At 45.7% G+C, this 24311-nt stretch overlaps 1 protein-coding gene across 1 annotated transcript in view; it reads left to right on the top strand.

Annotated features, from left to right (window-relative positions):
• LOC141988757 (NACHT, LRR and PYD domains-containing protein 3-like) overlaps positions 1–24311 on the top strand; it is a 53779-nt gene that overhangs the window by 17167 nt on the left and 12301 nt on the right. The window contains exons 6-10 of the mRNA XM_074954691.1: positions 4669–4839; positions 8697–8867; positions 10070–10243; positions 18643–18813; positions 20495–20665. Coding sequence (XP_074810792.1) covers positions 4669–4839; positions 8697–8867; positions 10070–10243; positions 18643–18813; positions 20495–20665 — 858 coding nt within the window. The remainder of the gene's footprint in view (positions 1–4668; positions 4840–8696; positions 8868–10069; positions 10244–18642; positions 18814–20494; positions 20666–24311) is intronic.

The following is a 24311-nucleotide window of genomic DNA, read 5'->3' as shown; positions in this document are numbered from 1 at the left end:
AGGCTTGGGAGTTATAGGTGAGTTTATTGTGCAATGATTGTTAATGTTAAGGGGGATGAACAATCCAACAAAAAGGAGAAGCGTATTCTGCTCCCTGAAAAAAAGATTTTCCTAGTGTAATTTAGTTACAGGAAACACACTTGAAGAAAAATGACGATAAATAATAAACTACCTTGTCTCCCCAGGGCAATAATAGAAGAAGGATGGCAGTATTCTTTGCTAAATGCTTCCATTTTATTTTTTCAGCACAACTCATAGATACAGAAGGCAGATATATTTTAATTCAGGGGCCCTTGAAAGATAAACTTCTCACATTAGGCAATGTACCTGCTCCCAGTCAAGGGCAAGCTTCCTTTGTTAACAGTTTTTTAGGGGTTTATGAAGTTTTAGGGACGGGGATATTATTCTAGGGGGGATTTTAACAAGGTGCTTAATCCCACTTTGGATCGATCAAATATACCCAGAGGGCATTTGGGAAAAGAAAGTGCAAATTTGTTGCATCACTTAGAAAATGTCTGGCAGGAGATGAGTCTGGATGTTGGGAACGATACATATTCTGCTACTTATGGATCTTATTTCAGTATTTATATGATTTTTATTCTAGGACCTTGGCTAATTTATTAAAAAAAGAGCTTTGTTATATGACCCCCTTAGAATTAAAGAGCTGGAATACAATTTTCAGAAGTGTGTATATATAGTAATAAGAAAGAGATCAATAAAAGTGAGTTCTGGGATGCCAAAAAGGTGGTAATGAGGGAGCGCCTTATAAATAAAGCACCATACCTCAAAAAGACGAGAGAGCATGAAGAAGAGAGTTTGGTTAATAAACTTTCTATTTTGGAAGGTAGACATAAATCGACAGAACATACAAGAGCGTATAAGAAAATAAGTGAGATAAGAGGGAAGATTAGCTTGTTACAAACAGGTACAGCCGAGTAAACACTTTTATATATTCAACAAAAATATTATGAAAAGGACAATAAGGCTGATCGGCTTTTCCCCAGAAAGTTAAAAAAGAAATCAGCCTTCCCCCTGATTAGAAATAAAAAGGGAGATTTAGTAACTGGCATCAAAGAGATCTCTGAATTGTTTGCTAACTTGTCCATACTTAGTACACTTCATAACAGCCAAACCCTGAACTTATAAATAGATATTTGAGAAGTGTGATGCTACCTCAACTCTCAATGGATTATGGGGCAGCTCGTGATAGGCGAATTGCTGCAGAGGAATTTGAAGTTGTAATTATGACTTTAATATCCAACAAAGCTCCAGGTCCCAGTAGGGTTTCTGGCATCTCTCTGATAATATCAGAAGAACTCTCAGTTTGATCTATAATGTTAATTCTAGCAATTCTTCCGGTGTGCTGCTTTCTTTTGATGCTGAGAAAGCCTTTGACCGGCTGGAGTGGGAGTACCTCAGGCAGATTTTGGTATGGTTTGGTTTTGGAAATCAGTTTTCTACAGGCATTTTGGCCCTGCATTCTCATCCTCAAGTGTCTGCTTTGGTTAATGGTCATCACTCCCCTTCCTTTAATTTGTTTAGGGGTATGAGGCAGGGTTGTTCCTTATCCTCCCTATTGTTTGCTTTGGCAATGGAGCCATTTGCAATAAATGTGAAAAACAGCCCCTAGAAAAGGCATCAAAACATCTCCTAGATTAGAACACAAAATAGGGTGTATGCTGATGTCTTGTTGTATTTGCAGGATCCAGAAGCCTCATTAAAAATGATAGAATAATTGGTTTTGGAATTTGGGCAGGTATCAGTCTTCAAAATAAAGGATGACAAATCTGAAATTTTTAGGAATTGATATTCCTGAAGGGGTCGAAACAAACTGTTGGCAGGTACATACATTTAAAAGGCTAAGGAATCTTTAAAATGTTTAGGAATAAATATTGTGGAGAAACATAAAAATTCTTTTTAAAGGCAAATTATCCTCCACTGTGAAATAAAATAATAAAGTACTTGGAAGAATGGAACTAATATGAAATTTCTTGGGTAGGTAGGGCAGCCTCGGTAAAGATGAATTTCCTCCCAAAGTTATTATTTTTGTTTCTGTGGATCTCTGTTGGTATCCCTGACTTGACATTAAAAACATGACAGGATGTGCTATTAAAATTAATATGGAAACATAAAAGACAAAAGTTCTAAAGTTTTGTTTAAGCCTATAAAGTGAGTTGGACTAGTTTCCCCCTAATTTGTCGTCTTCTTCTTATTATGCATCACAATGGAAAATATATGATAAATTAGGTTCACAATAGACCATCTGAACATTGGGTAAAACTTGAACAAGACTGGAGCTCAGACGCAGCTATTTATAGTAATTATTGGTTTTAAGAAAAAATTTAGGTCACCAAAAATAAAAGTCACCCATTCATCCAGTCTACCTTAGTCACTTTGGACAATTTTTTTTAAAATTTGTGTTGCGAAAGGCCCTCTTCCTTAGGTATATTCATTAATAATCAGGAAATTATCCCTAGAAAATATCAAAGTGACTATTCATTGTGGGTAGGAACTGAGATGACTCAATTTGGACAGCTGTTCCGGGGTCCTGATTTAAAATCACACCAAGAGATATGTAATAAGGTAAAAATCCTGTATTTTCAATATTTACAAGTCAAACACTTTATTGTGAAATCTAGTTACAAGACTGCTCTATCTAGACCTTTAACCGCATTTCAGGAGTTGCCCCAGGAGCAAGCTGGAACAAAAGGTTTAATTGCTAAGACATATACAATTTTGATTGAAAAAGATGTTGATGAGAAAACAACCCAGATGAAAATATGGGAGAAGGATTTGGACAAAGAAATTGATCTGGATGAGCGGGTCCTTATATGACAAAGGGGATATACATCTTCAATTTGTGTAGCTCATAAATAATTTTTTTTATAAAATACTGTATTCATGGCATGTTGCTTCAGTTAAGATCCATTATATTTTTGCTACTAAGGAGGTGCTCTCTTGGAGGGGTAGCAGGAAAAGGGGAACATACTTGCATATGTGGTTGTTTTGTCCAGGAATTTGATGGTTTTGGGAGGAAATTGTTAAAGATTTTCATCTTATGACAAAATGCCAGCTTCCTGGGAGATGCCCTGACCTGCTTAATTAATGCTCCAGTACAGGATCTATGTTTTGAACTGAAAAACAAATTAATTTCTTTTTTATTGTTAGCAGTAAGACTTTGTATTGCACATTATTGGAAAATTGTAGGACTTCTCCTATGGAATTGTGGTATAGTAAAATATGTGCTGTCCTTGCACTGGAAATGCTTTCAGACCAAATACGTACACAAGCGAGAGGCCAAAAAGAGGATAGGCATTTAGAAATTTGGTTACCCTTTTTAGCATACTCAGAGGTGGAGAGCTCCCCAACCAGCAAGCCAGAATCTTTAGCCAGATTCTATGAATATTAACCGGATCCTGAATAAGTAATAAGGAAGGTACAATGTGGTATTTTATTGTAACTTTGCCTTACTAAAAAGTTTCAGAAAGAAAAAATCTGTATGAGCAGAAGGCTAGTAGCTTCTTGTTCAGATGGGTGGCAAAGACCTCTGGTGTCCACCAATGGAGGAAGATGTGGTCTCTTTGTTATAATTTCCTATCATTGCACTACTGCGGGTGCAGTGCCCCTGCAGGTAGCAACAGACACCCGCATTTTTACTTAGAGCATGGTTAGGTGACACCGTGGTTAATAACACTGGCAGGCAGTCTGCACCAAGGGAGCTGAAATGGTGAGAGACCATAAGAACAATTTCATTGTGGGTATATCCACAATGCCACAACAACAACAAAAAACCCGGTGGGACCGAGATTCAGAGCCCAGGTCAGCTGACTCGAGCTGGTGGGGCTCAGGCTGCAGGGTTATAAAATTGCAGTGTAGGAGTCCGGGCTCTGAGACCCCACAAGGCAGGAGGGTCTCAGAGCCCAGCTCCAGCCTGAGCCTGAATGTCTACAGCGCAGGTTTATAGCCCTGCAGCCCAAGCCCTGCCAGCCTGAGTCAGGTGGCCAAGGCCAGCTGCAGCCGCGCCATGGGTTGTTTATTGCACTGTGGACATGCCCTGTAGACCCAGCCTATGAGACTCGGCTTCCTAGGGAAATTCCAGCCTTTTCTAGTCTATGGTCCAGCCCAGAGAAAATGGGAGAGGGAGAGAGGACTGAAAAGCTGGCAAAATGGAACCCATCCCTGAGTCCTGAATGTTCAACACTAAGTATCCCATAGATGGAGGCTTGTTTGCTGGGCCCTAAGTAGAAATGATGCAACAGAGAGAAGAATGGGCTCCCCCCCCATTCACAGAACTGTAACATACCTTCCAGCAGCGTGTTCATTATTTCCCAGTGAGATTCCTTTCGCTCCCTTTCTTTCCCGTCCCCTGACCCCTCATTGATAATAATTTCTTTATTAGGGGAAACCCAAGAGTTTCTGCTCAGGGGATGGAGTTTGGGAACTTTGCCTTTGAATAACATTCGTGTGTGGAACAAAGGATCAGTGAGAGCTACAGTGCATGTGGATTGAAACCTACAAATGGTCATATGATCTTCAGCATCCACTAGCACAATGCTGTGGATTTTATTCCCAGAATAAAGGACTCTTTCTAGGAACACACTGGTACCCACTGAGGAACTGGACAGACAGAGGTGCTCATTTTCCTCTCTGTTTATCTGTCTCCTGCAGGCTTACTAACGGCCATCTTACCGACGCTTGTTATAGGGATCTCTCTTCTGCTCTCAGTACCAAACAGACCCTGACTGAGCTGGACCTGTCAATGAACAACCTGGGAGACTCGGGTGTGAGACTACTGTGTGAGGGACTGAACCATCCAGCCTGCAAACTGCAGAGACTGGGGTGAGTATTTGCAGGTTTCTTTCTGTAAAGAACTCAGCAGGCCACGAGGATGGTGTGTGATGTCAGCTCTTGTAGGAGCATGGAGAGGCTGAAATCTGTGTGTCCCTCCAGCATCAGGTGTGTCAGTGGCTCCCAACAGCCTGATGGCTGGTCATTTTTGGAGAATGGAAGTGATAAATAAGGATGGTCCCAAACTGGAGCACTAATTCCAAACTCCCCTAAAAGTGATCTTCACTGAAATGGATTTTTGAATAAAAATTGAAGCATAATCTCATCTTCTGAGGGAAAAGCCCATTTTAAACACCACTTTATGATCTTTAAAACTATTTTACATATATTGTGCATCTAAGCATCGAAGGCAGAGGTGTGAAACTCACTCAGGGAAGAGGCCTGATTTGTATGGTTAATTGTAGTCCAGGGTATAAATACAATGTACTCCCTGTAATGCACAATAGACTCCTCCCCTGGTAGCAACAATCAAGGGGACAATTTGGGCTTATGTAGTAACTAATTGTTTTGTTTATTATTTGTTCCGCGCTTTCTTGCCACATTCCTCATCAGTGAGAAAATCTGCTCCCCTTTAAGGTCACTGCATTTCTGCCCTTGGTTTCTCTTCCTTCTCCATCATTCTTTCTGTTTCTCTTCCTCTTGCTGGTGTTTGGGAGTTTGCTCTGTTCCATGTCTCTGCATTTTCTTCTCTGTAGCAACTTCCAATCCGCAAGCTACTGGGTTTCATGCCCACCCCTTCCTACCTCTTCCAGCCACCAAAGTGATCAGTGATTTAAAGCCCATTGATGATGGTTCAGTGTCAATATTAACTAAGTTGATACTCCAGTCAGAATACGAGGCAACAGGAGAGTTCAGACCCCCGAGTTGTTGTTTCAGGCTGTCTGCCGACTCAGGTAAACATTATTGTATCTGTTACACTGGATTCACATTGAGAAGGTGATCTCTGCTGCCATGAGGGCTAGAAACTTACTTTGTTTAAATGGCAGCTTAGATTTTGGAGAATCTGAGAATGTCATATGGGCTGCATAAATATATCATGCACATCAGATCCTCCTGCAGGCTGCATGCTTGGTGCCCGCAGTGTAAGGGGTTCCCAGGTTCCATGGCTGATCTGGGCAGGGTTAAGGAAGTAAAGGGGAAGCTGGTGTGGAGGAAGCTATCTAATGGGGAGGCACTGTCCTTTACCCTTCAAGCTGACAATGTCTTGGGAAGTTATTACCCAGTATGATGAGTTGATTTCCTCTTGCTTTTAGATCTTGTTTTTCACAATAAAGCAAGACTCGATGAAAGGGACTTGAAGTGAGTTGTAGCTGGGACTTAATTTTTCCTCACCAGCTGCTGAGTCAGCCCATTGGCTTACATTGTGCCATAGGGAAAGAGGAAACCCTGTATTTGGAATACTCCCTTGGGAAAGGCCAAACTCAGCCTTTGGTGAGCAACATCTAGGCCTCAGTGGACAAACCTAAGCCTATGTCATGGTTACAAGGCTAGCTACACCCTGTCCCCTTTCAGGTCTTTCTGAGTGCACCCACCTCAGGCCCTGGGCCCCTAGTCCTTGCTTCTCTCTGGGTGGAATCATGCAACTTCCCCACTCTTAGACCAGGCCCAGGGTAGCAGTCCCCTTTGTGTTCACTGTGATGGCCCTGCAAGTCTGACCGGTTCAGCCAGTACCTGTGTATCCACTGCGATTATCCTGCGGGTCTAAGTGGGTTCAACACCTGTGATTCTTCCCTTCAGGAGTCTCTGACTAGTCAAACTCAGTGGCCAGAACAGCCTTCTGAGAACACAAGTATTGTTTATTTAATAAGAAGAAAGCCTTTTAGGGGAAAAAAAGGTTTCAAAACATCAGAGTCTACATGCATAGTTATCTTACCCGGAATCCTATCACTCCCACCCCCGTCTCCACTGGAGATCTAGGCTGGTCTAGCTTCCTCAGACACTCTAGTAGATTCTAGGGTGTGACCCTCTGTTTCCCTTTGCCTTAGCTCCCTAGGTGTGTCTCCTTAAACCCTTCTATGGTCCCCTAGTGTAAAAGTGGAATCTTGTGTCCCAGCAGGAGGGGGAGCCAGTATCACCCAGGCTAATAGTTCTGGCATTGTCCCTTGAGGGTGTGGTGTTAGGTGTTTATCTCAAGCAATCTCCCCCTTCCTGACAGCCCTGCTATTAAGCTGGCAGTATGAAGTTGGTCATGGCAAGTCAGCAGGAGCTAGAGGTGTAGGTATTTTCTTCTGGAGGTGGGCAGATCTACTTGCGGGAAGTGTGCATTGCTTATTTGCACCCTTTTGAAGCATAGTCAGCTTTGCATGCTGCAGGTCATTTTCATCTGTTATGGCCCTCCGGGCAGTTTTAAGAGTGATGGCATCTCGTCAAAGTTTGGGGGATCTATATGAGTCAACCTATATAAATTAGATGTGAATGTATGGCTAAGGCGGCCACTAAAGGTATGGGTGGCTGTATTCAGCTCCGAATCAACAAGATGTGTGGGCTGATTCCTGCCCCACACTGCTGCACAATATTCTGCTGGATCAAACACTAGAGCTGGGACTGAAGTTTGCAGAACATTTGCCTCTTCTCCCCAGGAGGTGAACTTTTTCTTTAAATGAATGTTAGCCTGCAGTCCAGTTTGACTCCTAAATAAGTGACAACTGGCTGGAAAGGGAGTGGATGATCCTCCACACAGAGTGTAAGAGGCAGATTGATCAGGGAGCACATGGCCAGTGCTTCTGAGTTTCCACACTAAGGGCCAGATCCTCAGCTGCTGTCAATCAGCAAAGCTCCACTAATTTCAAAGTAGTTTGTCTGATTTACACCATCTCAGCGTCCTGCCTTGCGCATCACTGGAAATTCAGTCGAGGTTTCTTAAGGGAAGTCATTTGGCATCTATCGGTTTCTTCTTAACATTGTGCACTTGTACATAACATGTACAACACACCAGGGCTCAGTCATTCTATCTACCCTTTCAGTTCTTCCTGAATGCACTGCAATTTAACTCCTAAGCTTCTGATCCCTATCCAGCCGCATCCCTTCCACATCATTTTGTCATAGTCCAACACACACGAATTTTCCACAAGCACCTTTAGGTTACTGTTTATTACATTGTCTGCTCAGAGCTGTGTTAAAATTTCACTAACAAAATGGCACTACTCCCAGTGCAGCTGCAAAGGTATTAACAACGGACAGTGGCATTTTCCCTAGGAGCAGGGCTAGGCGCTCCAGTGGTTAAGAATGTGGCAGGCAGTCTGCCACTGGTAGAAATGCAATGGTGAAAGATGGTAACAATTTTCATTGTAGGCCCAGCCCGTGAGACTGCCCTCCCTTGGGAAATTGAGGCCTCCTTTAGTGTGTGGTCAAGCCCAGGCAACATGGAGAGTGATGGGGGACTTGAGATAAGGCAAAACTCACCCATCCCTGAATGTTCAATACTGAGTATCCCATAGAGGGCAGCTTGTTTGCGGAGTCCTAAGTAGAAATGATGCCGCAAGAGAGAGAAGAATGGGCTGCCCCCATCCACAAAACTGCAATAGACTTTCCAGTGAGGTTCCTTTCCCTCCCTTTCTTCCCCTTCCTGTTCTATCAGGTGTAATACAGTTTCTTTAGTAGGGGAAACCCAAATGTTTTTGCTCAGGAGATGGAGGTTGGGAACTTTGCCTTAGAATAATGTTCATGTATGGAACACAGGATCAATGAAAGCTACAGATGCCCAGGATTGAAACCGACACCTGGTCATGTGGTCCTCAGCATCCACTACTACAGCTCTGTAATTTTTAATCCCAAATTAAAGGAATCTTCCTAGAAACCCACTGAGACCGAAGTGTTCATTTCCCTCTCTGGTTATCTGTCCCCTCTAGGCTTTCTAACTGCCATCTCACGGCCATGTGTGGTGGGGATCTCTCCTCTCTTCTCAGCACCAAACCCACCCTGACAGAGCTGGACATAGGGGAGAACAACCTGGGGGATTCAGGAGTGCAGCTGCTGTGTGAGGGACTGAAACATCCACACAGCAAACTGCAGAAGCTGCGGTGAGTATTTCTAAGTTTCTCTTCTGGAAAGAGCTCAGCAGGGTCTGGGGACGGTGTGTAATGTCAGCTCCCTGCAGGCACATGGCGAGGCTGAAAGCTGAGTGTCCCTCCAGCCCCTGATGTGTCAGTGGCTCCCAACATCCCGATGGCCCCTCATGTTTGGAAAATGGAACGTATAAAGAAAGATGAGCCCAAACAGGAGCCCTTGTTCAACCCCGCCTCCCCTGAAATTGAGGACGAAGTTGTAGTAATATTCACTAAAAATGTAAGTCCAATAAAGCATGATCTCACTCCCTTTGATAACAACCAATTTGTACAACGATCTTTAAAACAATGTTACATTTTCTGCGATTTAAGACAAATGAAAGGACAAGAGGCCTTACAAAGCCTCAGAATCCTAAATCTCTTACAGCCCTGCCTAAGGGAGGGAGTGAGAGAGATTCTGTGTGAGGGAGGTAGAATTCTTCCTGCACATCCTTCACCGGCAGGGGAATTTGCCTGCAGCTAAATCCTTCTGCGAGCTGCACCATGTTCTTCTGTTTGTCCAGCTAGCCGTGCGGGCCAGTGAGTCGCAGGACTTTATCATGCCCCCTTCTGTTCTGCTCTTGCCTGCTTTGGTGCTACTTTTGCATCACAGTGGAGAGAGAAGGGATCAGACCTTTTGCTCAGGGGAATGCAAGGGCACAGCCGTAGTGCGGGTTGCAAGGAGAGGGAGGCTTTCTGTGCTTTTCCCTCCCCTCGAGCACCTTGAAATAACTTCATTTTTCCACTCCAGCTCTGAGTCTGCCCAGTGGCTTACAGCCTGCCATAGGGAAAGAGGAAACCCTGTATCTAGAATGCTACCTTGCGAAAGGCCAAATTCAGACTTTGGTGAGCAACATCTAGGCTGCAGTAGACATGCTCAATCCTGTGTCACAGTTACAGGGCTAGCTACACCCCTGTCCCCTTTCGGGTCTCTCTGGGTGCACCCACCTCAGGTCCCGGGCCTCCATCTCTCTCTGATGGAATCATACAATTCTCCCACTCTTAGGCCCACTGAGAGCTAAAGCTGCATGTGGACTGAAATCCTTATGTGATTCCCAGCATCCACTACTACAGCAGGGTGATTTTATTCCCAGAATAAAGGACTCTTTCTAGAAACCCACTGAGGGAACTGGCCAGACAGAAGTGCTCATTTCCCTCTCTGATTATGTCTCCTGCAGGTTGATGAATTGTGGTCTGACAGCCAGTTCCTGTGGGAATCTCTCCTCTGTTCTCAGAGCCAAACCGACCCTGACTGAGTTGGATCTTGTGCTGAACAACCTGGGAGAGGCGGGAGGAATGAAGCTGCTGTGTGAAGGACTGAAACATCCCGACTGCAAACTGCAGAAACTGAGGTGAGTATTCACACATCTTCCTGCTGGAAAGAACTCAGCAGGGGGTATGGATGGTGGAAGATGTCAGGTCCTTGAAGGAACACGGAGAGGCTGAAAACTGAGTGTCCCTCCAGCACCTGTTGTCTCAGTGGCTCCCAATATCCCTATGGTCTATTGCAATTGGAGGACAGAATTTATTAATAAAGATGGGACCAAACTGGAGCAGTAGTTCAAACTCCCCTGAACGTGAGGAATGAGTGATTTCCACTAGCAGGTATTTTTTTCAATAAAAATTGAAGCAGGCTCTTTTAAACACCTGTTTAATCATCTTTAAACAATACTACATTTATTTTGATTTAAAACTAATAGAAACACAAGAGGTCCAAGGAGATCAGGAGCCTAAATCTCTCATCTGTCTGCCTCAGGGGGAACTGTGGGAGGGATAAAAGGAGTACTTGTGGCACCTTAGAGACTAACAAATTTATTTGAGCATAAGCTTTCATGAGCTACAGTTCACTTCATCGGATGCATGCAGTGGAAAATGCAGTGGGGAGATTTATATACACAGAGAACCTGAAACAATGGGTGTTACCATACAGACTGTAACGAGCGTGATCAGGTAAGATGAGCTATTACCAGCAGGAGAGGGGAGAAAAACAAAACAAAAAATCCCCAAAACCTTTTGTAGTGATAATCAAGGTGGGCCATTTCCAGCAGTTGACAAGAACATGTGAAGAATAGTAGGGGGGGGGGAATAAACATGGGGAAATAATTTTATTTTGTGTAATGACACATCCACTCCCAGTCTTTATTCAAGCCTAAGTTAATGGTGTCCAGTTTGCAAATTAATTCCAATTCAGCAGTCTCTCATTGGAATCTGTTTTTGAAGTTTTTTTTGTTGAAGAATTGCTACTTTTAGGTCTGTAATCGAGTGACCAGAGAGATTGAAGTGTTCTCCGACTGGTTTTTGAATGTCATAATTCTTGACATCTGATTTGTGTCCATTTATTCTTTTATGTAGAGACTGTCCGGTTTGGCCAATGTACATGGCAGAGATACACACAAAGTGTTTGGCCAATGTACATACACAGTGGTACACACAAAGATTGACTACAAGCCGTCAGGAACAGTATCCCCGATAATGTCACGGCAAACCTGGTGGCTGAACTTTGTGACTATAAAAGGTTTTGGTCCCCCCCTCCCCCGCTGGTAATAGCTCACCTTACCTGATCACTCTCATTACAGTGTGTATGGTAACACCCATTGTTTCATGTTCTCTGTGTATATAAAATCTCCCCACTGTATTTTCCACTGCATGCATCCGATGAAGTGAGCTGTAGCTCACGAAAGCTTATGCTCAAATAAATTTGTTAGTCTCCAAGGTGCCACAAGTACTTCTTTCCTTTTTGCGGATACAGACTAACACGGCTGCTACTCTGAAACCTGGGAGGGACACTGTTTCAGAGAGGAAGAATTTTTCCTGCACATGTAATGCTGACAGACACCAGTGGTCAGTGGGCAGGATTGAACTGGGGACCTCTGGAGATTCTTGTGTGAGCCTCTACCACATGAGCTAAAAGCCAACTGCCTGTAAGCTAAGGCTGTAGAGCAAACTTATTAATTGCTCTCTCTTTAAGTGGTCTCGGTGCCACTAGAGGGGACAGAACACCACACCCAGGAGGTGTGTGGGTTACATACTTCCCCTAGCTGAGGAAGCATGTCCCGAGCTTCAGAGACTTTCCAGTTGGAATCCCGGATGAGCCCCCACTTGTAATACCGACAGACACTGGTCACCGACGGGCAGGATCGAACCGGGGACCTCTGGAGCTTAGAGCATGAGCCTTTATTACATGAGCTAAAAGCCACCTGCTTCTTAGCTAAGACTGCAGGGCAGACTCATTTTATCTCTCTCTTTCAGGGATCTCGGTGCCACTAGATGGGACAGAACACCACACCCAAGAGGTGTGTGTGTTACACACATCCTTTACATGCCAAGGGGTCAGGGAGATTTGTCTGTAGCTAAACCCTCTTCAAGAGCCACCATTTGTTCTTCTGTTTGCCCAGCTGCCTGTCCTGGCCAGTGCACTGTGGGATTTTATCATGGCCCCCTTCTACTCTTCATTGGCTGCTTAGTTGTTTATTTTGCCCCTAAGGGCAAAGAAGGGATCGGACCTTGTGCTCAGGGGAGCACGAGGGCTGCAGCTGGGCAAGGAGAGAGAGGCTTCCTGTGTTGTCCCCTCTGTAGCCCGATCTATAGATTATAGAGGAAATATAAATATAATCCCCAGTTATCACTTTGAGGGTTGACAGTATCTTGTCCCAAGATCAGGCCCAGTATTTATTCAAATCATTATATACTGGGAAACTCCGCTGGGCACAGCTGCAACACTCACACTACAGGAACTCCTCTATATTTACAAATAGTTTATTAATACATTTAGCACAGTCACCAGCTCAGGATTCTACAGAACGTACATCTGTACATCCATTTACTCACACCATCCCTTGTAGAACAACCTGAAATGTGAGCCATCATAGAATCATAGGACTGGAAGGGACCTCAAGAGGTCATCTAGTCCAGTCCCCTGCACTCACGGGAGGACTAAGTATTATCTAGACCATCCCTGACAGGTTTGTCCAACCTGCTCTTAAAAATCTCCAATGATGGAGATTCCACCACCTCCCTAGGCAATTTATTCCAGTGCTTAACCACTCTGACAGTTAGGAAGTTTTTCCTAATGTCCAACCTAAACCGCCCTTGCTGTAATTTAAGCCCATTGCTTCTTGTCCTATCCTCGGAGGTTAAGAAGAACAATTTTTCTCCCTCCTCCTTGTAACAACCTTTTACATCCTTGAAAACTGTTATCATGTCCCCTCCCAGTCTTCTCTTCTCCAGACTAAACAAACCCAATTTTTTCAATCTTCCCTCATAGGTCATGTGTTTCTAGATTTTTAATCATTTTTGTTGCTCTTCTCTGGACTTTCTCCAATTTGTTCACATCTTTCCTGAAGTGTGGTGCCCAGAACTGGACACAATTCTCCAGCTGAGGCTTAATCAGTGCGGAGTAGAGCAGAAGAATTACTTCTTGTGTCTTGCTTACAATACTCCTGCTAATTCATTCCAGAATGATGTTTGCTTTTTTTGCAACAGCGTTACACTGTTGACTCATATTTAGCTTGTGATCCACTATGACCCCCAGATCGCTTTCCGCAGTACTCCTCCCTAGGTAGTCATTTCCCATTTTGTATGTGTGCAACTGATTGTTCCTTCCTAAGTGGAGTACTTTGCATTTGTCCTTACTGAATTTCATCCTATTTACTTCAGACCATTTCTCCAGTTTGCCCAGATCATTTTGAATTTTAATCCTATCCGCCAAAGCACTTGCAATGCCTCCCAGCTTGGTATCGTCCACAAACTTTATAAGTGTACTCTCTATGCCATTATCTAAATCATTGATGAAGATATTGAACAGAACTGGACCCAGAACCGATCCCTGCGGGACCCCACTCATTATCCCCTTCTAGCATGACTGTGGACCACTGATAACTACTCTCTGGGAACGATTTTCCAACTAGTTATGCACCCACCTTATAGTAGCTCCATCTAGGTTGTATTTCCCTAGTTTGTTTATGAGAAGGTCATGCAAGACAGTATCAAAACCCTTACTAAAGTCAAGATATACCACATCTACCGCTTGCCCCTATCCACAAGGTTTGTTAGCCTGTCAAAGAAAGCTATCAGGTTGGTTTGATACGATTTGTTCTTGACCAATCCATGCTGACTGTAATTTATCACCTTATTATCTTCTAGGTGTTTGCAAATTAATTGCTTAATTATTTGCTCCATTATCTTTCTGGGTACAGAAGTTAAGCTGACTGGTCTGTAATTCCCCAGGTTGTCCTTATTTCCCTTTTTATAGATGGGCACTAAATTTACCCTTTTCCATTCTTCTGGAATGTCTCCTGTCTTCCATGACTTTTCAAAGATAATTGCTAATGGCTCAGATATCTCCTCAGTCAGCTCCTTGAGTATTCTAGGATGCATGTCATCAGGGCCTGGTGATTTGAATACTTCTAACTTGTCTAAGTAATTTTTGCCTTGTTCTTTCCCTACTTTAGACTCTGATCCTACCTCATTTTCATCTTCCTCATCACCATCACCTTCCCCTTCATCATCAGTGGCCATCATTCTGGCACCTCCCAAGAGCTACATCTCCTTCTCCTACTGCCCCTAGGCTGGGATGCAACTTTTATATGATGTTACGCTGATGCCTCTATGTTTGATGCAAGGCTTTTCCCCCTTTTCCTCATTTGTATTTCCTCACCTTGCTAATGTTGGAGTATCCTTCTCCTGTAAGTCAGTATATCAGTGATCTCAGCTTATCACATAGGTCAATTTGTTACCATGGCCCTCTTTTGGTTAGGTGTCTGTGGATGTAGCTCATGTACCTGTTATGTATGTCAGTTCATTGCCATAACACTCTTGTGGTTGGGCCGTGTTCCTGTGGTCAGAAATCCCCCTTAAATACTCTATTTTCAGCTCCCTGTTTCTGTTGGGCAGTTTATCTGTTCAGAGTTCATAGGCCTCAAGCCTTATGCTAACTTGCTGAAGCTAATGTCTTAGAATCATAGAATCATAGAATATCAGGGTTGGAAGGGACCTCAGGAGGTCATCTAGTCCAACCCCCTGCTCAAAGCAGGACCAATCCCCAATTAAATCATCCCAGCCAGGGCTTTGGCAAGCCTGACCTTAAAAACTTCTAAGGAAGGAGATTCTACCACCTCCCTAGGTAACGCATTCCAGTCTTTCACCACCCTCCTAGTGAAAAAGTTTTTCCTAATATCCAACCTAAACCTCCCCCACTGCAACTTGAGACCATTACTCCTTGTCCTGTCCTCTTCTACCACTGAGAATAGTCTAGAACCATCCTCTCTGGAACCACCTCTCAGGTAGTTGAAAGCAGCTATCAAATCCCCCCTCATTCTTCTCTTCTGCAGACTAAACAATCCCAGTTCCCTCAGCCTCTCCTCATAAGTCATGTGTTCCAGACCCCTAATCATTTTTGTTGCCCTCTGCTGGACTCTCTCCAATTTTTCCACATCCTTCTTGTAGTGTGGGGCCCAAAACTGGACACAGTACTCCAAATGAGGCCTCGCCAATGCCGAATAGAGGGGAACGATCACGTCCCTCGATCTGCTGGCAATGCTCCTACTTATACAGCCCAAAATGCCACTGGCCTTCTTGGCAACAAGGGCACACTGCTGTCTTACAGGACACAGGCCTGTAGGTTTCTTGCATTACTGCTGAATATAATGTGAAGCAGTGAATATAATACAAGCCAGCTCGCTCTACGAGCTACACCTCCCTTTATTCATCTTCTGAGCAGCCAGCACAGTGTGAACTGCACCATTCACCAGTGTCAGCTTCCTCCTGTCTGAGGTGGCTCTAGCCTGTGAAGTCCCCGCACTGGGAAGTGAGGCAAGGCTCAGCCAAGAGAAACAACCAGTTTGTAGAAATACCCTTGACAAGAGGCCCCTCCGGGAATAGAAAAATGTTTCTAGTTACTAAGGTAGCAGTGTGTGGGTGTCCTCTGTCATGTGACAGGCCATTATCACATTGATCCAAGTCATGGGACTAGGCAGGGCCAGGAAATAGCAAACAGTTTCTCTCCAGCACTCCTCTGTGTCAGACCCTTGTCATCTGGGGGCAGAAGTGAACTGAAACCTTTCACTGAATGAAGCCTCTTCAGTCTCTCACTCGGAAAGGGAGTTTGGCAGAGAACTGTAGGAGGAGATAGCTGCGCTTCCAGATTTTCCTGGGAGCAAATGGAGTTGCAGAGAAACCGGTGAGAGCGACCTTCTCCTTTCTGCTACAAGTGGGAATGGCAGTGGGAGCAGATGAATGATCCCCCCGAGAATCCTGTTGCTCAGCGACCTCCAACTGGGGTAGGGTGAGTTGCAACATCACATTCATTTTCCAACACTGATGAACAGGTTTAGGGGGGCCTCTAACATGTTGCCTCAAGGAATTGCCAGGCCCAGCCTGGGCACTGGGGGCTGATCTGCTGCTGTGACCAAGAAAGGGGGGGGCTTGATGGCGGGGGGAGCCTACTGATGGGCAGTTTGTATTGGTGCTCTGGAAGGCTTTACCCATTCTCAGGAGATCTTCGGGTGAGTTGGGGACCAATCCATCTCAGACTGGGGCAGCTGCATGAGCATTGGCTGCTGGATTTCAGGTCACTGCTACATGTGGGGTTGGAAGTTTGCAACACATCCCAGTGGGAGCACTCGGGGGACTGCAAGCTGCTGTGAATAGTCAGATGCAACTTTTTAAAAAAATACAGTGATCCAGGCAGCAGTATCTCTTGGGAAAGGCATTTCCCCAGCAGCAAGGCGACATCACTGACCACTATGTACAGACCACAGGGCAGCCAAGTGTCAGGTATCTCATCTGACCCTGGTTTGGCAACCCTGTGACTCTTGTCCCTACTGCAGATGGAATCCAGTGAAGGCAGGGAGTGTAGTTCCTCTGGCCAGTCACTAGAGGTCACTGCTGCTTCATATTTTGGAAGGGGCCGGGGGGAAGTACTTGCGAAATGTTCCGTAACAGGTAACGTTATCAAGTTGATGATGCACACAGGGCCGCTGTGCCAGGTTATGAAATGTAAACGTCGTATTTATCCTTGTATAAGATGCTTTGCTTTTCCTTGGGGAAATGTCCTGGTTTTCTGACCTTTAGGGTTTGCCCCTCCTGTTCCTGATGGGGCAGAGGAAACTTTACTGGTTTTCTGAACTTGGAGTACGAGCCTGTGCCACTCCACGTTCTGGAAGGCTGTGTGCTGGGCAGCAATTGGAGCTACCTGAATGCAGGTCTCTGTAAGGGATCAGAGAGGCTGGTCTGGCATTTAGATCTGAACATGGACAGGGCCAGGCTCAGTCTGATCTTCCCTGGGAAAGCACTCCCCAGCTGGGGCCTGCTGCTGAGAATGCTCTGCCTGTGCCCCTGGGAGTCTGACCTGGACTTTGTTAGCTGTAGTGCCCCTGGAAAATGTAGTCAGGTTGGTGGATCACGGGTGGGTGAACAGTCTCTGAGACAGCCTCACCTTGAGCTATTCCGAGTCTTGTAAATCAGGGCTACTGCTAGGGTTTGGAATGATATCCTGAAACTCATGGGGGTTTGGTACAGTTTGAGAGTCATGGTGTGATATGCTCAGATAATTTGGCTGCTGCACACTGTCTGAGCTGTACTTTGCGTGTGACATTTACCTTCAGTCCCAGAGAAGGAATTCCAGTCTCAACCAGGGGGATTCAGGAGTGACACCACTTTGTAGAGGCTGAAACATCCCAACTGTAAAACACAAAGATTAGCATGAGCAGCCACTGGCTTCCTTTGTAATTCCCTCCCCAGTCTTCACTTCCTACACCAATCCATGTATATTTTCATCCATTGATAAATTGTGACTCACACTACATGTCAGGGAGTTTATGGCCAGTGAATTTCCACACTAGGGACCAGATCTTCTGCTGGTACAAATCAGTATCGCTCCACTGACTTCAAAGTAGCTTCACTGATTTACACCAGCCATGGATCTGGCCTTGACCATCACTGGAAGTTCGTTTGAGCTTTCTTTAGGGAAGTTGTGAGGCACCTATCAGTCTGTCCCTAGCATTATGAGCCCATATGTAACACAGACACTAGCTCTGGGTTCATTTTATCCCACTTTTTAGCTCTTCACAAATTTCTCATGCCTCTACAGTCATTCCCATGATGCTGCTGTCACAACAGTGGGTCTGCAACGGTGAAAGATTGTAACAATTTAATTGGAGGCCCAGCCTGCGAGACTGGGCTCCCTATGGAAATTCCAGCTATTTCTAGTGTATGGTCAAACCTAGCGAAAATGGGACAGGGATGGGGGGACCTGACCCTCAGCAAAACTGAGCCCATCCCTGAATTCTGAATGTTCAGAACTAAGTACTCCATAGAGGCTGGCTTCGTGGCTGAATCCTAAGTAGAAATGAGACAGCAAGAGAGAACAACAGGCTTCCTACACCTGCAAAACTAAAATATAGCTTTGACTGCAGGAGCAGTTTCTCTATTTTCCAGTGAGAATCCTGTCCCTCCCTTTATTCCCTCTCCCCTGGCTCCTCCTTTAATGTTTCTTCATTAGCAGAAGCTACAATGCTTATGCTCAGGGGATGGAGTTTGGGAACTTTGCCTTAGAATAACATTCATATGTGGAATACAGGATCAATGAGAGCTGCAGCTGCACATGGATTGAAATCCTCACATGGTCCTCAGCAACCACTGCTGCAGCTCTGTGATTTTATTCCCGGAATAAAGGAATCTTGCTATAAAAACCCACGGAGGGAACAGGACAGACAGAGGTGCTCATTTCCCTCTGTTTACGTGTCTCCTGCAGGTTGATGGGTTGCCAGCTCACAGCTGCTTGTTGTGAGGATCTCTCCTCTGTTCTCAGTATCAACCAGACGCTGACCGAGTTGGAGCTGAGGGGGAACCTCCTTAGAGATTCAGGAGTGCAGCTGCTGTGTGAGGGACTGAAGCATGCAAACTGCAAGCTGCAGAAACTGGGGTGAGTGTTTACAGGTTCCTTTTCTGTAAAGAACTCAGCAGGCTGTGCCGATGGTGTGAGACTGTCAGCTCCCGGCGAGTACATGGTGAGGCTAACAGCTGACTAACCCTGCAGCACCTCATGTGTCAGTTGTTCACAACATCCCGATGGCCTGTCACGTTTGTAAACTTGAAGATATAAAGAAAGATGGGCCCAGACTGGAGCTTTACCTCCAAACTCCTCCTCTTCCTCTCTGAATTTGAGGAATAAGTGTTTTGCCTGTAATTGAATACATGTGCTGGTAGTATCACCTATTATTAAGTTTGCCCGATACTTCCTATTGTAAGTCTGTCTTCAGTTGCTTATAAATTGGCTGAACTCTAACTGCTTGGGTGGAAATTTTCCACATCGGGTGTCTGCTTCAGGCTGAACTTTTTTAGTAAATTTAAGCTCAACAGTACAAATGCTTCCAAGAACAAGATTAGGGTGAACATACATTTTTACCAGCTATTTTGCTGAGGAGATCTCGCCCCCACCACCCTTATGTTGGAGCAAGGACTCAACATTTAGCAGGGCGCAGCATTTTTGTTAGATGTGCCTTTTGCTTTTCCTGTGAAAATCTTCCCAAACGGGCATCTCTGGGCCTTCCTGTGTTCTGTCCCAAGCCTACAGACCAGCTCAAGTTAATTGCATCCTCCACAGAGGCTCAAGGGCTGTCCAATTAGACAGCAGGCTCTTATGCATCACAGCCTTCTGTAGGCATCCCATGCCTGCCTTCCAGCGGGGCCTAATAATTATGCAGGGCCATTTGCTCTATCGCTAATCAGACTGTGGGAGCGGGGGCAAAGCAAGAAGTTTGGTATAAAAGGCTAAGTTGATCTTGACAGAGGGGTCCTCTTTTTTGATTTGACAAATGGCTGTGACCTTTTGTCCAAGGGAAGACCCCACCCTGCTGAAGGGTTGTTGGGACTGGAACCTGCCTGGGTCTCCATAGGGGTGATGTGGGGTGGGGGGAGCATTTAAATCCTGTTATTGTATTATGTTTTCTCTGTATGTTTTTGTCCTTAAATAATTGCACTCTGCTTTGAGAGTGCTGGGTAGGTCACTAGTAAACCACAATTATAGGCTTTGGAAAGAGAGCAAAGTCCAGGGACTGCACTTAGTCAGACCTTCTGGGGATAATCAGAGTGTGGCTGCCCCAGCCTAAACTCCCAGTCAGAAGGGAACAGGACACGGGTCCCTGCCCAGAGAGAGGTGACAGCTAGAAGCCTGAGGGAGTTTTCCTTGAGCAGACCACAAAGGGGATCAAAGGTGCAGTTACTCTAAAACTCTGACAGATGGGAGTGCAGGGGCCATCCTGAATTCTGGTTGGTCAGTGGAAAGGACTAGGGGTGGTGCTTAGGGTGGAAGTCTTTCCCCACCCCTTATTCCTCATTGGTCAATGGCAGAGGGTTGGGGCTTGAAGCATCTGGCTCATTCCCAGGGCAGTCCAGTCAGAGTGAAATGCATGGAGCAGGGCTTATGCAGGAAGTCCCACCAAACACTGGTTTCTCATTAGACTAGGGGTGAGGCAGGGCTTCTGGCTCATTCTCAATGCTGATTGGTCCGGGAGAGAAGTGGGTGGGTGGGGCCACCTGTCATAACAGCTGGGACAAGCCCCATTCACAGTGATTGCTTGTCTCTGCATTTCTCTCTCCTGCAGGTTGAAAAATTTCCTTCTCACAGATGCTTGCTGTGAGGATCTCGCGGTTGTTCTCAGCATCAGTGACAGCCTGACAGAGCTGGAGCTGGGTATTGACTATCTAAGAGATTCTGGAGTGCAGTTGCTGTGTGAGGGACTGAAACACCCAAACTGCAAACTGCAGAAACTGGGGTAAGTAACATTTGGCCTCCTCTGTGCATTTACAGGTGTCCTTTTGTGTAAAGCACTTGGCAGGGTGTGTGGCTGATGTCTGCTCCCTGCAGCTACATGGAGATGCTGAGAGATTAGTGTCTCTCCAGCACCTGCGTCATTGGCTCACAACATGCACTGGACTGTCCTGCTTGGAAAATGGAAATTTTTAAGTAAAGCAGGGCCCACACCAGAAGCTGGCTCCACAGCCCCCTGATATTTAGCAAATAAATAGATTTTTTTTTTTTAAAACAACTCTTTACTAAAATGCATTTGCTTTAAAATAGTGCAGTCTTTCCCCTTCAGCTAGCGGCCTGTTTTGTAGAGAACTTTGATGACTTTTGACACCTTGACATATTGATTTAAAATTTATTAAGGCAAAAGAGGTTCCGGGAGCTGGAGGATTCTTAACCTCCCAATCTGAGCTGAACTATCCAGTGTGGTTTCAGCTTCAGCCCTAGCCATGGTAGCTCCTGCCTTGAAATTCACAGAGTTGGGGCGGAAGCCTCTCTCAGCTGAGAGGCGCCACCAGTTTGGAGAAATACCCTTTAAAGTGCAGCCCTTTTGGGAGTGGGGAGGTGTGGTCACAGTAACAAACCGGGCAGGTTAGAACAGAGGCCAATGTTGGACTCATTATAAAACACAAAACCCTTTGGGGCAAGCTGTGGTTCCTCCCTTTTCTATTCCAGTACATGTCTGCTCGGTGGTTCTTCTTTCGTGGCTGAACTTCAAACCTGGTGTGGGGTGCTCCTGGGAATTTGGGCCAGATTTTCAGAATTGCTCAGAACCCAGCAGCTCCCATTGTCACTCTTCTGCCCAAGTTTTCCAGAGGCCTGCACGTTGGATGCTGAGATCTCTTGAAAAGCTACAAAAGCACAAGCAGAGTGAATGGCAAAATCAGCCTCCCAGCTAAGGTCCATCATTGGAGGTTTGGGGTTAGTGCCACTAACCCCTAATGCAGGGATCCCAATTCCCCCCCCCACCCCCCAAGAACATCAGATCCACAGCCTGGAGGGCTGAGCTGCTTCTGTCCCCATCTCTTCCCCTTCAGCCATCAAGGGAAGCCTCAAAACTCTGCCTGTCTGTGTGTAGATGGATGGGATTCAACTCCGGGCTAGTTGATTTCTTCTTTTATTCTCACCATCAGTGCCTCTTCCTTATCTTCCCTCTTGAGGATAAGGTGCCACTCTCCATTACACAGCCTGCAGAAAAGAGAATCCACCAGCTACTATCAAAACCCCTCCTCTCTGTAGGGAAAGTAGCCATCTGTCAGTGGTTTCTCTTCCCATCACCCCACTGACTTTCCTTCCCTCCCCCTTGCTCTGGGAGCCTTCTGCTCAGGACACCTGCTGCCTCCTGTCTCCTCCTGAGGATCAAAACCTACAGCTCACTGGTGCCTCCCATCTGTGTGGCCCTGCAGAGTCCTGCCCCTTTTATCCCTCATAGGTTGGAGGAGGGTTGGGAGTGTGTCATTCACAGATGGTGGCATGAGAGGCAGTGATGCCAAATGGTCAGACAGCTCAGGAATGTGATGGTACCTCATCTGCCCCAAATTCAGCTCCATTTTCGTTGCTTGGCTGAGCCTGGAACTATGAAATTTCCAGCTCATTGGGGGAAACATCTTTGGGTTTCAACCAATCAAATATACCTCCATTACAACTGTCAGAAGCCCTGCCTCTGAGCCTCTGGCTGGACAAAGCTGCTCATCTGTCAATGCCCCAACCTGGTCTCTGATCTTCATGCGAGTTCTCTCTTCCCTTTCACACTATGCCCCCATTTTCCTGTCTCTTTCTTTCCTCTCAGTTTCTTTCCTCCCTGCCCCCCAATGGGCTTGCTATAGGACACTGACCTTTCTGAAAGTGCATCACCCCATCCCCTTGTCTTTCATGTTCAGTGTAAAATTAACCTTTGGACAGTACAGCTCCCTGACCCTCAAAAATCACAACTTGGTCTGGTGGGTGATTCATAGGCCTCATGCACTAAACTTGTATTGTTGGAGTTTCAACTGGTTTTTTGAACGAGCGAACCCCAGGCAATTCAATGTGTCCAACTCGCCATGGCTGAATGGACTCAGGCTTTGCCCTCCACACTGGCATTGTCTTACCCAAAAGTATTGGCGCTAAATCCGTGCATCTGTCCTCATGCATATAGATTAGAAGGCCAGAAGGGACCTTGTGACAGGTAGTCTGACCTGTACAATACAGGCCAGAGAACTTCCCTGAATTAATTCCCGTTTGAACTAGGGCGTCTTTTTTGAGAAAAGGTCCAATTCAAACCCAACCACAAGTGTTGCACAAGAGGAATGTGCAAACAAACCCTTGAAAACAAGAAAACATCCCATTTAAATATCGTCACCCCTCACAAAACACATTCACCACTTCCACTGCCAGACTCTGCTCCTCCATAAGTCCTATGCTCTGCCGTGTGCAGTAACACAACGCACGCATTGCGTTCCTCACGACCGCACTGTAATGCGAACCTTCACTCTGACCTTGGGCGCGTGTGTGTCTGCTGGACACCCGTGCCTTCATATTTCAGAGGACGGCATCATTTGCAATAGCTGAGACAAAGCTAGTACCTTGGTTTATCTCTCAGGGGAACTCCCAGGACTGTAGAGGGATGAGGATCCCTTTGAATGGTGTGAGGGCTGAGGGTTGGCTGGGTACTTACCCTCTGGCCTGTCCTTTGTAAGGTTGGGAGGGCAGGAGGTGCTGGCCTGTGCTCCTCAGAGGCAGGAAGGAGCTGACTGTAACAGCTGGTTGTGAATTCCCCGCACACACACACAAATTCACAAAAAATGGACATTTCTATGTAGTTGAACAAAGCCATTTTCCATTTAAAAAAAAAATTCAGAATTTTCAGCCAGCTCTGCTCACTGCACTACTGGGAGCCTCCAAATCTGCTTTGCCCCCCGGCAGCTCCGGCACCAGATGGCCTGGCAGGCACTCTACAAGCTGAGCCACTGTTTCATTGTAGCCCTGCCTTCTGAGGGGGCTGTGCCCTATGTGTAGAGGACAACAGGGGGACATGGCTTCTCTTATACCACTCTCTGGTTTGGCTGCAGGCTCTTACCTACAACTGGGGCAAATGGGCCCTTGAGGTCCTGGCTCTGAGAGACCTCCACCATCAGAGCACTCATGGCCCCTCTTCTTTCCTCTCTCATCCATGACCAGAGAGTTAAAGGAGAAAAGACGGACTGTCCCCAAAACGATCCCTCTTGTGGAAGAGAGGTGTGGCCAGAGCAGATGCAGGACTGGCTCGGAAAACCCCTTAACCAAAAGGGACCCTGCTCATTGCTATTTTTATAATTTAATATAGCGTACTTCAGTTTAGAGTCATTTGTATGAGCCTCCAGTGGAATCCAATTTAAAAAGAACTTGAGACTCTGCCACAAAGAGGAGATCCCTGGTGTGCTGATTACCCAGGAGTGGAGGCAGAGAATTCTGGGAGCTCCACAGAGGGGCGGTTCTAGTCGCTGGCTGGCTGTCAAATTTTGGCCATCTCTAACCAGCAGGAAAAAAGGGAACACCTACAATACATGGATGGGGTGAGAACTATCAGTCTGCCAGTTTTCAATCCACTTCATAGGTGTTGTATTGATTTTTTTTTGTACAGTGCTGTTTTTTTA

This window comes from Natator depressus, chromosome 6 (assembly GCF_965152275.1).
Source record: "Natator depressus isolate rNatDep1 chromosome 6, rNatDep2.hap1, whole genome shotgun sequence".
Lineage (NCBI taxonomy): Eukaryota > Metazoa > Chordata > Testudines > Cheloniidae > Natator > Natator depressus.
The sequence above is the reverse complement of the archived record's forward strand: the minus strand, read 5'-3'. Positions and strand labels throughout refer to the sequence as shown.